Below are 17,824 nucleotides of genomic sequence, written 5' to 3'. Positions count from 1 at the left end.
TGCTACCAGTTGGAGTTCGTGTCGATGACTGATTGTACACAACGCAAGAAGAGTACTGTTACACAGGGACTCTCTGTAACTATATTACATGTGTGGGACAAAATTGAGGCTATGATTAATAAGTTGGAGCTCTTCACTGTCTGCATTAACAAGAACAACACACAGGTCTTTCCATCATTGTATGATTTTTTTGTGTGCAAATTAACTCAAGCTTACAGACAATGTTAAAAGCGAAGCACCTGAGTGAGTTGGGTGTGAATTACGCAGGTACTTTCCCGAAACGGATGACTCAAACAACTGGATTCGTTATCCCTTTCATGCCCTGCCTCCAGTCCACTTACCGATATCTGAACAAGAGAGCCTCATCGAAATTGCAACAAGCGGTTCTGTGAAAATGTTATTTAATCAGAAGCCACTGTCAGATTTCTGGATTGGGCTGCCGCTCAGAGTTTCCTGCCTTGGCAAATCATGCTGTTAAGCCACTGATGCCCTTTGCAACCACGTACCTATGTGAGAGTGGATTCTCGGCCCTCACTAGCATGAAAACTAATTACAGGACCAGACTGTGTGTGGAAAATGATTTAAGACGGAGACTCTCTCCAATACAACCCAACATTGCAATGTGTTATGAGTTATGTGCATCCTTTCAAACACACCCTTCGCATTAACCTGTGGTGAGTTATTCACTATTTTCGATGAACAAATAAGGTTTTATATGTAAGATGGTTAAATAAAGAGGCAAAATTACTGATTATTATAATATTATTATTTGTGCCCTGGTCCTATAAGAGCTCTTTGTTACTTCCCACGAGCCGGGTTGTGACAAAAACACAAATTCTTGTGTTTAATAAATGTATCGTATAGTGTGTGTGTGTGTGTGTGGCAGGCTTAACATGATGGCAAAAAACTACATTTGAGAATGCGCTGACCCTGGAGCTAGATGGGGTACAGCTGACCCTGGAGCTAGATGGGGTACAGCTGACCCTGGAGCTAGATGGGGTACAGCTGACCCTGGAGCTAGATGGGGTACAGCTGACCCTGGAGCTAGATGGGGTACAGCTGACCCTGGAGCTAGATGGGGTACAGCTGACCCTGGTGCTAGATGGGGTACAGCTGACCCTGGTGCTAGAGGGGGTACAGCTGACCCTGGAGCTAGATGGGGTACAGATGACCCTGGTGCTAGAGGGTGTACGCAGCTGGACGTTGAATGTTTGAAGGGGTACGGGACTATAAAAAGTTTGGGAACCACTGATTTAGGAGATTATCACCAGATATAGGCAGTGACCATGGACCATTTTTGGACCACAGTTTTGGTTGAGGACAGTATATTACATAGCGCCATCATGTGGTCTAATTGGATATCAGTATTTGTCCTCGTTGCAAAGCTGTGATCAACTCTAAAAATCTTTAACTTGAGGGTATTTTGAAGACACTAATGAAATCAAACCAACCATCATCTTCGATTTTAATACACTATAATCACTCCTGTGTTGGCTGGGTCTGCAGAGCAGAGCATCTTCCCAAGTAAGAAGCCAAGTGACGCTATATGAATTGTAACATTGTTACGGAGGACCCTTACACAGTGTTACATAGAACCTTGCTATGGTATCAAGTTTCACCAGTTTAAACAGTAGGGCTACACAAGTTTTAAATGGAGAAAAAAAAATCCCCACACAATAATAGGATATACATTTAATGTTATTTTACTGTAAAACATTATAACTTGTTTTACATTTTAAAAAGTATAATTTTCTTTTAATCAAATCAAATTTTATTTGTCACATACACATGGTTAGCAGATGTTAATGCGAGTGTAGCGAAATGCTTGTGCTTCTAGTTCCGACAATGCAGTAATAACCAACAAGTAATCTAGCTAACAATTCCAAAACTACTACCTTATAGACACAAGTGTAAGGGGATAAAGAATATGTACATAAAGATATATGAATGAGTGATGGTACAGAACGGCACAGGCAAGATACAGTAGATGGTATTGAGTGCAGTAGATACATATGAGATGAGTATGTAAACAAAGTGGCATAGTTAAAGTGGCTATTGATACATGTATTACATAAGGATGCAGTAGATGATATAGAGTACAGTATATACATATACATATGAGATGAATAATGTAGGGTATGTCAACATTATATTAGGTAGCATTGTTTAAAGTGGCTAGTGATATATTTTACATAATTTCCCATAAATTCCCATTATTAAAGTGGCTGGAGTTGAGTCAGTGTGTTGGCAGCAGCCACTCAATGTTAGTGGTGGCTGTTTAACAGTCTGATGGCCTTGAGATAGAAGCTGTTTTTCAGTCTCTCGGTCCCAGCTTTGATGCACCTGTACTGACCTCGCCTTCTGGATGATAGCGGGGTGAACAGGCAGTGGCTCGGGTGGTTGTTGTCCTTGATGATCTTTATGGTCTTCCTGTGACATCGGGTGGTGTAGGTGTCCTGGAGGGCAGGTAGTTTGCCCCCGGTGATGCGTTGTGCAGACCTCACTACCCTCTGGAGAGCCTTACAGTTGTGGGCGGAGCAGTTGCCGTACCAGGCGGTGATACAGCCCGACAGGATGCTCTCGATTGTGCATCTGTAGAAGTTTGTGAGTGCTTTTGGTGACAAGCCGAATTTCTTCAGCCTCCTGAGGTTGAAGAGGCGCTGCTGCGCCTTCTTCACGATGCTGTCTGTGTGGGTGGACCAATTCAGTTTGTCTGTGATGTGTACGCCGAGGAACTTAAAACTTACTACCCTCTCCACTACTGTTCCATCGATGTGGATAGGGGGGTGTTCCCTCTGCTGTTTCCTGAAGTCCACAATCATCTCCTTAGTTTTGTTGACGTGGAGTGTGAGGTTATTTTCCTGACACCACACTCCGAGGGCACTCACCTCCTCCCTGTAGGCCATCTCGTCGTTGTTGGTAATCAAGCCTACCACTGTTGTGTCGTCCGCAAACTTGATGATTGAGTTGGAGGCGTGCGTGGCCACACAGTCGTGGGTGAACAGGGAGTACAGGAGAGGGCTCAGAACGCGCCCTTGTGGGGCCCCAGTGTTGAGGATCAGCGGGGTGGAGATGTTGTTGCCTACCCTCACCACCTGGGGGTGGCCCGTCAGGAAGTCCAGTACCCAGTTGCACAGGGTTGGGTCGAGACCCAGGGTCTCGAGCTTGATGACGAGCTTGGAGGGCACTATAGTGTTAAATGCCGAGCTGTAGTCGATTAACAGCATTCTCACATAGGTATTCTTCTTGTCCAGATGGGTTAGGGCAGTGTGCAGTGTGGTTGAGATTGCGTCGTCTGTGGACCTATTTGGGCGGTAAGCAAATTGGAGTGGGTCTAGGGTGTCAGGTAGGGTGGAGGTGATATGGTCCTTGACTAGTCTCTCAAAGCACTTCATGATGACGGAAGTGAGTGCTACGGGGCGGTAGTCGTTTAGCTCAGTTACCTTAGCTTTTTTGGGAACAGGAACAATGGTGGCCCTCTTGAAGCATGTGGGAACAACAGACTGGGATAGGGATTGGTTGAATATGTCCGTAAACACACCAGCCAGCTGGTCTGCGCATGCTCTGAGAGCGCGGCTGGGGATGCCGTCTGGGCCTGCAGCCTTGCGAGGGTTGACACGTTTAAATGTTTTCCTCACGCCGGCTGCAGTGAAGGAGAGTCCGCATGTTTTAGTTGCGGCCGTGTCAGTGGCCCGCAAAACAGTTATTTAGTCTGCCTGGGAGCAAGACATCCTGGTCCGTGACCGGGCTGGTTTTCTTCTTGTAGTCCGTGATTGACTGTAGACCCTGCCACATACCTCTTGTGTCTGAGCCGTTGAATTGAGATTCTACTTTGTCTCTATACTGATGCTTAGCTTGTTTGATTGCCTTGCGGAGGGAATAGTTACACTGTTTGTATTCCGTCATGTTTCCGGTCACCTTGCCCTGATTAAAAGCAGTGGTTCGCGCTTTCAGTTTCACGCGAATGCTGCCATCAATCCACGGTTTCTGGTTTGGGAATGTTTTAATCGTTGCTATGGGAACGACATCTTCAACACACGTTCTAATGAACTCGCTCACCGAATCAGCGTATTCGTCAATGTTGTTGTCTGACGCAATACGAAACATATCCCAGTCCACGTGATGGAAGCAGTCTTGGAGTGTGGAATCAGATTGGTCGGACCAGCGTTGAACAGACCTCAGCGCGGGAGCTTCTTGTTTTAGTTTCTGTCTGTAGGCAGGGATCAACAAAATGGAGTCGTGGTCAGCTTTCCCGAAAGGAGGGCGGGGAGGGCCTTATATGCGTCGCGGAAGTTGGAATAGCAATGATCCAAGGTTTTTCCAGCCCTGGTTGCACAATGATATGCTGATAAAATTTAGGGGGTCTTGTTTTCAGATTAGCCTTGTTAAAATCCCCAGCTACAATGAATGCAGCCTCCGGATATATGGATTCCAGTTTGCAAAGAGTCAAATAAAGTTAGTTCAGAGCCATCGATGTGTCTGCTTGGGGGGGAATATATACGGCTGTGATTATAATTGAAGAGAATTCCCTTGGTAGATAATGCGGTCGACATTTGATTGTGAGGAATTCTAAATCAGGTGAACAGAAGGACTTGAGTTCCTGTATGTTGTTGTGGCCACACCACGTCACGTTAACCATGAAGCATACGCCCCCGCCCCTCTTCTTACCAGAAAGATGTTTCTTTCTGTCAGCGCGATGTGTGGAGAAACCAGCTGGCTGCACCGACTCCGATAGCGTCTCTCCAGTGAGCCATGTTTCCGTGAAGCAAAGAACATTACAGTCTCTGATGTCCCTCTGGAATGCTACCCTTGCTCGGATTTCATCAACCTTGTTGTCAAGAGACTGGACATTGGCGAGGAGAATGCTAGGGTGTGGTGCACGATGTGCCCGTCTCCGGAATCTGACCAGAAGACCGCTTCGTTTTCCCCTTTTTCGAAGTCGTTTTTTGGGGTCGCCGGCTGGGATCCATTCCGTTGTCCTGGGTGAAAGGCAGAACACAGGATCCGCTTCCGGAAAGTCATATTCTTGGTCGTACTGATGGTGAGTTGACGCTGCTCTTATGTTCAGTAATTCTTCTCGACTGTATGTAATGAAACCTAAGATGACCTGGGGTACCAATGTAAGAGATAACACGTAAAAAAACAAAAAACTGCATAGTTTCCTAGGAACGCGAAGCGAGGCGGCCATCTCTGTCGGCGCCGGATGAGAGGCTAATGAACCGTAGTTTAAAGGAAAGGTTCACCCAATTTTAATATTATGTTGGTTTTTGTGCATCTCTGAATGATCTGAGCAGCTCACCGATCGCAGCAGCTGTACATAGTCTATCGGTAAATAGCCCACCCAATTTCACCTACCTCATCCCCATACTGTTTATATTTATTTATTTACTTTTCTGCTCTTTTGCACACCACCTGTACATGACCATCTGATCATTTATCACTCCAGTGTTAATCTGCAAAATTGTAATTATTTGCCTACCTCCTCATGCTTTTTGCACACAATGTATATAGACTCTTTTTTTCTCTACTGTGTTATTGACTTGTTAATTGTTTACTCCATGTGTAACTCTGTGTTGTCTGTTCACGCTGCTATGCTTTATCTTGGCCAGGTCGCATTTGTAAATGAGAACTTGTTCTCAACTAGCCTACCTGGTTAAATAAAGGTGAAATAAAAAATGAATAAAAAATGTTCTATCGATTCCCTGGGTCATTTCATGTTTTCATGTGTATCTGAGTGATGTTATATCGATTCCCTGGGTCATTTCATGTTTTCATGTGTATCTGAGTGATGTTATATCCATTCCCTGGGTCATTTCATGTTTTCATGTGTATCTGAGTGATGTTCTATCGATTCCCTGGGTCATTTCATGTTTTCATGTGTATCTGAGTGATGTTATATCGATTCCCTGGGTCATTTCATGTTTTCATGTGTATCTGAGTGATGTTATATCGATTCCCTGGGTCATTTCATGTTTTCATGTGTATCTGAGTGATGTTATATCGATTCCCTGGGTCATTTCATGTTTTCATGTGTATCTGAGTTACTGGCGTTCAAGCAGGCAGAGATCCGTCCGGTATGACGTAGCACTGTGATAAAGTCTCTCTCACTACATTGGAAGTTAATAAGAATATGCCTTTTAAAATCGTTAAAACTTCTATCATACATGTCAGATTCTAATACTGGCAGATGTCATAACGCAGGAGAATGTCTTCTCTTGAATGAGCCATTGATATATTTTGCGATATTCCTACCTTGAGAAATGTGTCATTTAACGGAGAGTCTAGCACATTTTTCCTATACTCTCCGCGGCAGTAAGAAAGTCATCGTCATCTGCGCCCATTCAACATAATCTAGATTAACGTTTTTATTACTTCTAAACAAAATTCCATTTTGGGGTTCTCAGACACTTACAATGATATTTTGATTATTGCTTGAACAGTTGCTAAGATTATACAATACAGTACCAGTCAAAAGTTTGTACTCACCAACAAAGGTTTTTCTTATTTTTACTATCTTCTACATTGTAGAATAATAGTGAATACATCAGAACTATGAAATAACACATATGGAATCATGTAGTAACCAAAAAAGTGTTAACAAATCAAAATGTGTTTCTATTTTAGATTCTTCATAGTAGCCACCCTTTGCCTTGATGACAGCTTGGTATTATCTCAACCAGCTTCACCTGGAATGCTTTTCCAACAACCTTGAAGGAGTTCCCACATATGCTGTGCACTTGTTGGCTGCTTTTCCTTCACTCTGCGGTCCAACTTATCCCAAACCATCCAAATTGGGTTGAGGTCGGATGATTGTGGAGGCCATGTCATCTGATGCAGCACTCCATCACTCTCCTTCTTGGTCAAATAGTCCTTACACAGCCTGGAGATGTGTTGGGTCATTGTCCTGTTGAAAAACAGATGAAAGTCCCACTAAGCGCAAACCAGATAGGATGGTATATCGCTGTGGTAGCCATGCTGGTTAAGTGTGCCTTGAATTCTAAATAAATCAAAGACAGTGTCACCAGCAAAGCACCCCCACACCATCACACCTCCTCCATGGGAACCACACATGTGGAGATCATCCGTTCACCTACTCTGCATCTCACAAAGACAGAGCGGTTGGAACCAAACATCTCAAATTTGGACTTATCAAACCAAAGGACAGATTTCCAACCTGTAATGTCCATTGCTCGTGTTTCTTGGCCCAAGCAAGTCTCTTCTCATGATTGATGTCCTTTAGTAGTGGTTTCTTTGCAGCAATTCGACCATGAAGGCCTGATTCACACAGTCTCCTCTGAACAGTTGATGTTGAGATGTGTTTGTTACTTGAACTCTGTGAAGCAGTTATTTGGGCTGCAATCTGAGGTGCAGTTAACTCTAATGAACTGCAGCAGAGGTAACTCTGGGTCTTCCTTTCCTGTGGCGGTCTTCATGAGAGCCAGTTTCATCATAGCGTTTGATGGTTGTTGTGACTGCTCTTGAAAAAACATTCAGAGTTTTTGAAATGTTCTGTATTGACTGACCTTCATGTCTTAAAGTAATGATTGACTGTCATTTCTCTTTGCTTATTTGAACTGTTCTTGCCATAATATGGACTTGGTCTTTTATCAAATAGGGCTATCTGCCATATACCACCCCTACTTTGTCACAACACAACTGATTAGCTCAAATGCATTCATTAGAATGAAAGCAATTCCACAAATTAACAAGACACACCTGTTAATTGAAATGCATTCCAGGGGACTACATCATGAGCTGGTTGAGGGAATGCCAAGAGTGTGCAAAGCTGTCATCAAGGCAAAGGGTGGCTACTTTGAATAATCTCAAAAATAAAACACATTTTGATTTGTTTAACACTTTTTTTGGTTACTACATGATTCCATATGTGTTATTTCATAGTTTTGATGTCTTCACTATTCTACAATGTAGAAAATTGTTTTTTTTTTAAACATACAAAAAAACCTGGAATGAATAGGTGTGTCCAAACTTTTGACTGGTACTGTATGTGGCAGGGTCTACAGATACAAAGGGAAACACCTTCTTTGCCCGCTTTAAGGACAACACAGTGCCATTGATATGGTGCTCTCCCAAGGACTGTGGGCCACTCACAAGGCTGCCGGCCCAGACAGAAGAACAACAGATTTGTACCTTGTCAGCTCTGGGATTTGAACTTGGAACCTTATGGTTGCTAATCCAACACTCTAACCACTAGGCTACGCTGCCACCCCTAGTCATGTACTCAGAGCATGCGCAGACCAGCTGGCTGGAGTGTTTACCAACATATTAAATCTCTCCCTAGCCCAGTCTGCTGTCCCCACATGCTTCAAGATGTCCACCATCGTTCCTGTACCCAAGAAAGTAAAGGTAACTGAACTAAATTACCATCGTCCCATAGCACTCACTTCTGTCATCATGAAGTGCTTTGAGAGGCTAGTTAAGGATCATATCACCCCTACCTTACCTGACAAGAATGCCTTACCTATGTAAGAATGATGTTCATTGACTATAGCTCAGTCTTCAACACCATAGTACCCTCCAAGCTCATCATTAAGCTTTGGGCCCTTGGTCCGAACCCCGTCCTGTGAAACTGGGTCCTGGAATTCCTGACGGGCCGCCCCCCCCAGGTGGTGAAGGTAGGAACCATCAACTCCACTTCACTGATCCTCAACACAGGGGCCCCACAAGGGTATGTGCTCAGCCCCCTCCGGTACTCCCTGTTCACCCATGACCGAGTGGCCACACACGCCTCCAACTCAATCATCAAGTTTGCCAACAACACAACAGTAGTAGGCCTGATTACCAACAATGATGAGACGGCCTACAGGGAGGAGGTGAGGGCCCTGGCGGAGTGGTGCCAGGAAAATAACCTCTCCCTCAACGTCAACAATATGAGCTGATCGTGGACTTCAGGAAAAAGCAGGGGGAGCACCCCCCTATCCACATCGACGGGACAGTAGAGGAGAAGGTGGAAAGCTTCAAGTTCCTCGGCGTACACATCACTGACGATCTAAAATGGTCCACCCACACAGACAGTGTGGTTACTCTGGCTCCCCAATGGTGGAACACACTCCCTCACGACGCCAGGACAGCGGAGTCAATCACCACCTTCCGGAGACACCTGAAACCCCACCTCTTTAAGGAATACCTAGGATAGGATAAAGTAATCCTTCTCCCCCCTTAAAAGATTTAGATGCACTATTGTAAAGTGGCTGTTCCACTGGATGTCATAAGGTGAATGCACCAATTTGTAAGTCGCTCTGGATAAGAGCGTCTGCTAAATGACTTAAATGTAATGTAAATGTAATGTTAAGAAGGCGCAACAGTGCCTCTTCAACCTCAGGAGGCTGAAGAAATGTGGCTCGGCCACTAAAACCCTATAACGTTTACAGATGCACCACTGAGAGCATCCTGTCGGGCTGTATCACTGCTTGGTATAGCAACTGGACAGCCCGCGAGCGCAGGGCTTACCAGAGGGTGGTGCGGTCTGCCCAACGCACCAACGTGGGGCATACTGCCTTCCCTCCAGGACACCTACAGCACCCAATGTCACAGGAAGGCCAAATAGATCATCAAGGACATCCACCACCCGAGCCACGGCCTGTTCACCTCGCTTTCATTTTATTTATTTTTATTTCACCTTTATTTAACCAGGTAGGCTAGTTGAGAACACCTTTATTTAACCAGGTAGGCTAGTTGAGAACACCTTTATTTAACCAGGTAGGCTAGTTGAGAACAAGTTCTCATTTGCAACTGCGACCTGGCCAAGATAAAGCACAGCAGTTCGACACATTCAACAACACAGAGTTACACATGGAATAAACAAACATACAATTAATAATACAATAGAAAAAGTCTATATACAGTGAGTGCAAATGAGGTAAGATAAGGGAGGTAAGGCAATAAATAGGGCATGGTGGCGAAGTAATTACAATATAGCAATTAAACACTGGAATGGTAGATGTGCAGAAGATGAATGTGCAAGTAGAGATACTGGGGTGCAAAGGAGCAAGATAAATAAATAAATACTGTATGGGGATGAGGTAGGTAGATAGATGGGCTATGTACAGGTGCAGTGATCTGTGAGCTGCTCTGACAGCTGGTGCTTAAAGCTAGTGAGGGAGATCAGTCTCCAGCTTCAGAGATTTTTGCCTGCTGGAGCGCGTGCTACAAGTGGGTGCTGCTATGGTGACCAGTGAGCTGAGTTAAGTGGGGCTTTACCTAACAAAGACTTATAGATGACCTGGAGCCAGTGGGTTTGGCGACGAGTATGAAGCGAGGGCCAACCAACGAGAGCGTACAGGTCGCAATGGTGGGTAGTGTATGGGGCTTTGGTGACAAAACGGATGGCACTGTGATAGACTGCATCCAGTTTGTTGAGTAGAGTGTTGGAGGCTATTTTATAGATGACATCACCGAAGTCGAGGATCGGTAGGATGGTCAGTTTTACGAGGGTATGTTTGACAGGATGAGTGAAGGATGCTTTGTTGCGATATAGGAAGCCAATTCTAGATTTCATTTTGGATTGGAGATGTTTAATGTGAGTCTGGAAGGAGAGTTTACAGTCTAACCAGTCTAATCATGCAGAAGGCGAGGTCAGTACAGGTGCTTCAAAGCTGGAACCGAGAGAGTGAAAAACAACTTATTTCTCAAGGCCATCAGACTGTTAAATAGCCATCACTAGCCGGTTCCACCTGGTTACTCAACCCTGCACCTTAGAGGCTGCTGCCCTATACACATAGACATGGAATCACTGGTCACTTTAATAATATTTACATACTGTATTATATTCTACTGTATTTTTGTCAATGCCACTCCGACATTGCTCTTTCTAATATTTATATATTTCTTAATTACATTGTTTTACTTTTAGATGTGTGTGTATTGTTGTGAATTGTTAGATATTACTGCACTGTTTGATCTAGTTTCACAAGCATTTCGATACACACATTTAGCAGATGTTATTGCGAGTGTATGTGACCAATAGCATTTAATTTGATTTAGGCCGAAATCTACATTTTGTCGGAAATCTACGTTTAAGATGTTTAAAGTGTATGATGACGAAACATTATATTAAACAGGACATTCATACGCGACTTAAAATCCAATTGTATTACAAAAGTAGTGTTGAATGCACTCATAAGCAACATGTAAATAGAGACTTTTTTTTACTGGCGTTCTATAAGAACTCCACCTTGTTCCTCCACTAATTTGCGCGCATCGCAAACACAGAAAGGAGTATATTTGGCTGCCTCTTTCGTCCAGTGCGCATTGCATGGTGCAGATGCCAGAGATATTATAGAAATGAGATAAGAATCCAATGAATATATTAAATTGTAACGCGCTACCCAGCAGACTGTTGACCAATTGGGTTGACGTTGTCATGTTGCGTCACGCCGTTGCTAAATTAGTCGTCACCCAATCCCTTCTCAAAGTCAGTGTATATGTCGAGAAACGTGCTTAATTCTTCTCGCAAATACGTTTTCTCACGATTTCTAAGCTATACGATACCTCAGTTAGCAAGTTAATTATATTTGTACTTCTTGTTGACGAAATGTGTGCTTATGTTGGGGTTTTTGAGCTAGCGCCCAAAAGACTCCCGTTCACTCCTTCAAGGAGAGTTGTCCCAGGATCGCCCAGAATGCACCGTGCGGCCCATTGACGTAAAATAGACAACGTCTCCTATCTCCTCAAAAGTATTATCTGCCGTTGCGAACGTCAAACTCAATCTGCAGGTTGAACATGGTGAGATTGTATACGCCTAAATGAATAGTGCAGTTTGTTTAGGACAGTTTCAATCTAACGAGCTACGTTACATGCTGATATTGTCTTTGGTATTAATGTGTCTGCGAGCCAGCCCATTGCATTGTGGATGTTGTAGTCGACTTGACCTGTAACAGATTTCCACAATGATTTTCCATGTTGATACCAACCTTATTCTAACACCTAAATGAAACATTTGTTCACAAAAAAAAATATTGTTCTCACATATTATTGTTATTGAACACTGTCAATTAAAAGGGATTTAGTGGTTTTGGGTGGATTTTTTATTTAATGGTTGTGTTAACATTGACTATATGGAATACAGTTTCGTGATATTAGAAGGGTATAGAATGTTAAGGTCACACAGGGCCTAGATCTCATTAATTCACCAATGTTTGCTATTCAAATTAATGGCAGAGAGTGGACATGACAGCGCTAACAGAAAGGCGCTCAGTCTAGCTAGACTGAGTGTTTGTTACAAAACAAAATAACTTTGGGTTGTGTAAGTTGATTTCTCTACGACCCACAGAGGGCGTTGCTGTGGCTTCATCGCATTCACTTCTTGTCATGGCTGCCGTAGCACTGGTACAGGGTGCGAGTAGGGGTCTGGGACTCGAATTTTGCAGAAATATCTTAATAAACAAAGCCCCAGGAGCATTGATCGCGACATGCAGAAATCCGGACAATGCCGCGGAGTTGATGAGCTTAGTTGCGCAACATCCGGGGAAAATGACTGTTCTGAAATTGGACGTAAACAGAGAAGATGACATCCAACGCGCGGCTGAACATGTTAAAAAGGTATTCGGCAAAGTTGACCTGATCATCAACTCATCGGCGATGCTTCATCCCTCTGGCAAAGGTGAGACCAGCCTGAAGGATGTTTCTGCACAGGTAAGCTAACTAAATCGAGTCATACGACGATCAGTGATGGAACTAGTGAAAAGTAAAGCAAACGGCTCGTTGAACAGTTAAAGCTACATCTGTGATTGGTTAACAGCTGGGCTATATTGGTAAATACATTTTTGAGAATTTGAAATCCATGACAGTTATTTTCTTGATGAAAATGTTACAACTTGAATAGCCCCTCAGAACCCGTACTATATTTACTTATTGATTGTAAAACAATGTCATTCAACATTCTTCACAACATGGTTAAAACTATCATGTGGATGTCATGGACTGCCAGTCCTTATATTGAGAATACTGTCTATGGATTTGAGAGGTGATACATGTTTTCCCCTAGCCCCATCCCTCAACTGTATACTAAAACGAGTGGTTTTTCTCAAATGTCAGACTCATTCATTGTTGTGTTTTTAGGGAATAATCTCAACATTGACAACAAACACTGTGGGACCATTGGTGATGGCCAAGTACTTCGCTCCGCTATTGCAGAAGGGTAGTGGTGCATTTGGCCAGCAGCCGCCAGAGAAAGCCAAACAGCATAGTGGGATCATTGTCAACATCACTGCAAAAGTCGGATCCATTGGTGATAATGGTATGCATCAGATGTATCATGTTTGGAAGTCAATCCCATCAATCATAGAATCATCTTAATTGATCGAATTATTATTTGTTAAAATATTAAACGACTACAAATCGAAAATCAAATGTTATTTGTCACATGCTCCGAATACAACAGGTCTACCTGTTGTGACAAACTACATTTGATTTTTGATTTTTTTTGTATTTGATTTGTTTAATATTTTAACAATTCGATCAATTAATAACAACCTTACAGTGAAATGCTTACTTACAAGCCCTTAACTAACAATGCACTTTTAAGAAAATCCCTAAAGAAGTAAGAGATAAGAATAACAAATTAATTAAAGAACAGCAGTAAATGACAATAGTGGGGCTATATACAGGGGGTACCGGTACAGAGTCAATGTGGAGGCTGTATACAGGGGGTACCGGTACAGAGTCAATGTGGAGGCTGTATACGGGGGGTACCGGTACAGAGTCAATGTGGAGGCTGTGGAGGCTGTATACAGGGGTACTGGTACAGAGTCTATGTGGAGGCTATATACAGGGGGAGGCTGTATACAGGGGTACCGGTACAGAGTCTATGTGGAGGCTATATACAGGGGGTACAGAGTACCGGTACAGAGTCAATGTGGGGGGTAGTCTATATACAGGGGGTACAGAGTCTATGTGGAGGCTATATACAGGTACAGAGTCTATGTGGAGGCTGTATACAGGGGTACCGGTACAGAGTCTATGTGGAGGCTATATACAGGGGTACCGGTACAGAGTCTATGTGGAGGCTATATACAGGGGGTACCGGTACAGAGTCAATGTGGAGGCTATATACAGGGTATTACGGTACAGATGTGGAGGCTGTATACAGGGGTACCGGTACAGAGTCAATCTATGTGGAGGCTGTAGACAGGGGTACCGGTACAGAGTCAATGTGGAGGCTATATACAGGGGGTACCGGAACCGAGGCAATGTGTCAATGTGCGGGGGGCACCGGTGTTGAGGTAATTATGTACATATAGGTAGAGTTATTAAAGTGGCTATGCATAGATAATAACAGAGAGTAGCAGCAGCGTAGAAGGGGGGGGCAATGCAAATAGTCTGGGTAGCCATTTGATTTGCTGTTCAGGAGTCTTATGGCTTGGGGGTAGAAGCTGTTTAGAAGCCTCTTGGACCTAGACTTGGTGCTCCGGTACTGCTTGCCATGCGGTAGCAGAGAGAACAGTCTATGTCTAGGGTGGCTGGAGTCTTTGACCATTTTTAGGGCCTTCCTTTGACACCACCTGGTATAGAGGTCCTGGATGGCAGAAAGCTTGGCCCCGGTGATTTACTGGGCCGTACGCACTACGCTCTGTAGTGCCTTGCGGTCTAAGGCCGAGCAGTTGCCATGCCAGGCTGTGATGCAACCCGTCAGGATGCTCTCGATGGTGCAGCTGTAGAACCTTTTGAGGATCTGAGGCCCCATGCCAAATCTTTTCAGTCTCCTGAGGGGGAATAGGTTTTGTCTTGCTCTCTTCATGACTGTCTTTGTGTGCTGTCTTGGAACTTGAAGCTCTCAACCTGCTCCACTACAGCCCCGTCGATGGGAATGGGGGCGTGCTTGGTCCTCCTTTTCCTTATGACTCATCCTTATGAATGATCAAGTGTCTAAGGGCGTCTATTTGACTTTCAAATTTGACTATTTCAAATAGAGTGCATTGATGTAGGCTAATATAATTTGACAGTTTTATTGACTTAAGTTTGTGGTTACACATTCACACATTAAGCAGTCTATACGTTTAAAAGCGAGGGTCATTATGTGACCTGCATATGGGCGTGGCCATTCAAGTTGTAAGTTGAACCATTTCAGCATGAACTCTGTCTGTCCATCTAGGTCTTGGCGGGTGGTACAGCTATAGGATGTCCAAAGCAGCACTCAACATGGCCACGCGGAACCTGTCCATTGAACTGGGGAGGAGCAGGCCCAGAGTGGTGTGCGTGTCCATGCATCCCGGCACAGTGAATACGGATTTGTCTCGTCCCTATCACAAGAATGTGCCCAAGGACAAGCTCTTCAGCACGAGCCACTCCGTGCACTGCCTCATGAGCATTATAGATAGCCTGAATATTGACAAAACGGGGAAAGCCTACAACTGGAATGGTTCAGAACTGCCCTGGTGAAAAATAACAACACTACACATATTCCTCGACAAAGCTTACCAACCTCAGTCAACTCAGGTTTTATCTTATATTCTGACCGACTGTACTAACTGTTAAATAAAGGTTAAATGTAAAAATCTAAATAAACTGTACCAAAAATAATGAGTTTCTGCGTATGGGGCTTTCGATGAATGATGGTGGTATATTGTGTCCTAGAAGCTGGCATGAGAAAATAGATCCTTTAGTGCTCTTGTCTTACTTATATTAAAATGGAATTATCTGTGTGAGATTGTTGGTAAAAGAGTGACAGTTAAAACAGACACCTTCCTTCAAATAGAGCATGAAAAGTTTGGGGCTTCTTTTTTTGTTGTTTTGAAACAAGGAAAGCAATAAAGAGAACTGTTAAAGAGTAACTGTCAAATCTTAATGAAAAGGTGACATTTTGGAATAGCTTCTTTCTTTAGTTCTGTGAGTTTGTTCAGGAGCTGCTGGTTCTGAGGGTAAATTAAACAAAGACAACATATCCTACTTGTTCCAAATATAAAAGAGCAGGTCAGTTGTTCTAAGGTATCTCTACTACTTCATGCTTCTGGCCACTAGATGGTATTAATATTCCAGATTCTCCCAACACACGTCACAATTCAGTTTACCAGGTGAAAGCCTACTCTACACACCAAAGCCTATTTGATACTCCAATCCTCATAGGCTACATGCTTAATGAGTCTCATTCACAAGACATTTGTGATGCAAATACGACAGAAACAGCACATACTGGTGGACATGTACACTACCGTTCAAAAGTTTGGGGTCACTAAGAAATGTCTTTGTTTTTGATAGAAAAAAACTTTTTTTTTGTCCATTACAATAACATCAAATTGATCAGAAATAAAGTGTAGACCTTGTTAATGTTCTAAATGACTATTGTAGCTGTAAGTATGTACGTTTGTAAGTGACCCCAAACTTTTGAACGGTAGTGTAAATCCCTCAAAGATTACGGACATGGACAAGACAAGGATAAAATCTCTCCTACGGTGAACGCGTTTGATTAGAGTAAAAACAAACTTTTTAATTTCAGCAGACACAAATAATATCATTTCAGGCACTTGTTACATAGTGCAGACAGAGAAATCCGATTATCACACACTGGTGTGCATATAGGTCGAGGGTCATTATAGCTTAAAAAAACAAAAGAGTGGACTTAATGTCCACGCCCCCGTGAAAATTAAATTAGCATAATAAAAAATCCTCATTAAAAGAATCAGTCAGTTTAAGCTAGAGATGAGCCCTATCTGCAGTGAAAGACAGAGTTAGAGCAGTGTTTGTCAGACCAGTAGGCATCCCGAAAATCGGTCTTCTCACAAAAAAAGTATATCGTTTAACATTAATATGACCTTGCTATGGAAAGACGAGACTGTCAAGAACACGATGATGTTCTCCGTTTTGATCTACGACCTCCACAAGTGTCAGGAGACTCTTCTGAAGTCACAGATCTGCCAACCTCTGTCTGTAGTGTCCCAACAGTTTGGGCTACACACTAATTTGTCCCCTCTGTGGAAAGGTGAGACTCTAGAATGTCCACAGGCCTCACAAGACTCTCTGAAAGTCCCGCCCCCCACTAGTTGTAAAAATAAACAGGAGTATATAATGGAGACTGTATAAAGGGTTAAATGCATGTAATAAAAATGATTTAAAAATAAATAAATCCTGATCTTTCTTATATCTCTCAGATATTGGACAGACACCAGGACAAACTTCCTTTTGATTATTTTTTTTTTGGGGGGGGGCTATCTGTTGTTCCATACAGTGAATCTGTTATTCAATGTGTTTGTGTGGGCTAAAAGCAGTAAAGTCATTTTTCAGCAAATAATTGTTATGGGTTTTAAAGTCAATGTTCCCACGTTTCAGAGTAAACGCTGTAGTAGCCAAGGCTATATGTCGGCTCAAACGGAAATATCCTTTAAAAACCTCAATGCCCATAATCTGTGGTTGGATTAAAACCTGGCCCTTGTTTGGTTTGGTTATTTCGTTTTAGTAGTCTACACAATTGTCGCTAAAAGCTTCATTTGTAGGCAGTAGGCCTACAAAACATTTATAGTCTGCTAAATAAATAAACAACTGATTGAAATAGTAAATGAACACTACTTTAAAATACATATTTTAACTACACAGTAAATACTCAGTCTCACAAACTACTGAAACTAGGGTATAGAGAGCTTTAGGACTTGGAAGTTTCACTCATGAACCTGAGTAGCCTGTCCTCAGTAGCCTAGTTCTAATCATGACGCAGGTATATGAACAACAGGTTGGTCTGCAAGGCTATTGCGCAACCATTTCCACTCTGAATATTTGACTGTACTGTCTGTTCACAGTAGACCTACGGCAAAATAATATAACTTCTTATAAATAGATATTCTGAAAATCATATCAACCTCACCAGACCAAATGTTAA

At 43.0% G+C, this 17,824-nt stretch overlaps 1 protein-coding gene across 2 annotated transcripts; it reads left to right on the top strand.

Annotated features, from left to right (window-relative positions):
• The first annotated feature begins 11,596 nt into the window (after positions 1-11,596).
• Positions 11,597-15,788, top strand: zgc:65997 (uncharacterized protein LOC794398 homolog). 2 transcript variants are annotated; one of them, XM_035753307.2, is made up of 4 exons: positions 11,597-11,742; positions 12,290-12,651; positions 13,078-13,255; positions 15,110-15,788. In XM_035753307.2, the coding sequence occupies exons 2-4, from the start codon at positions 12,328-12,330 to the stop codon at positions 15,394-15,396; spliced, it is 789 nt and encodes a 262-aa protein (XP_035609200.1). In that variant the 5' UTR covers positions 11,597-11,742; positions 12,290-12,327; the 3' UTR covers positions 15,397-15,788. The 2 variants fall into 2 exon arrangements, with proteins under 2 accessions (XP_035609200.1, XP_052350140.1); XM_052494180.1 differs by having other exon boundaries at positions 11,685-12,651.
• Positions 15,789-17,824: the final 2,036 nt, after the last annotated feature.

This window comes from Oncorhynchus keta, chromosome 3 (genome assembly GCF_023373465.1).
Source record: "Oncorhynchus keta strain PuntledgeMale-10-30-2019 chromosome 3, Oket_V2, whole genome shotgun sequence".
In the NCBI taxonomy this organism is placed as follows: Eukaryota; Metazoa; Chordata; class Actinopteri; order Salmoniformes; family Salmonidae; genus Oncorhynchus; species Oncorhynchus keta.
This window is presented reverse-complemented; position numbering and strand designations above follow the sequence as displayed.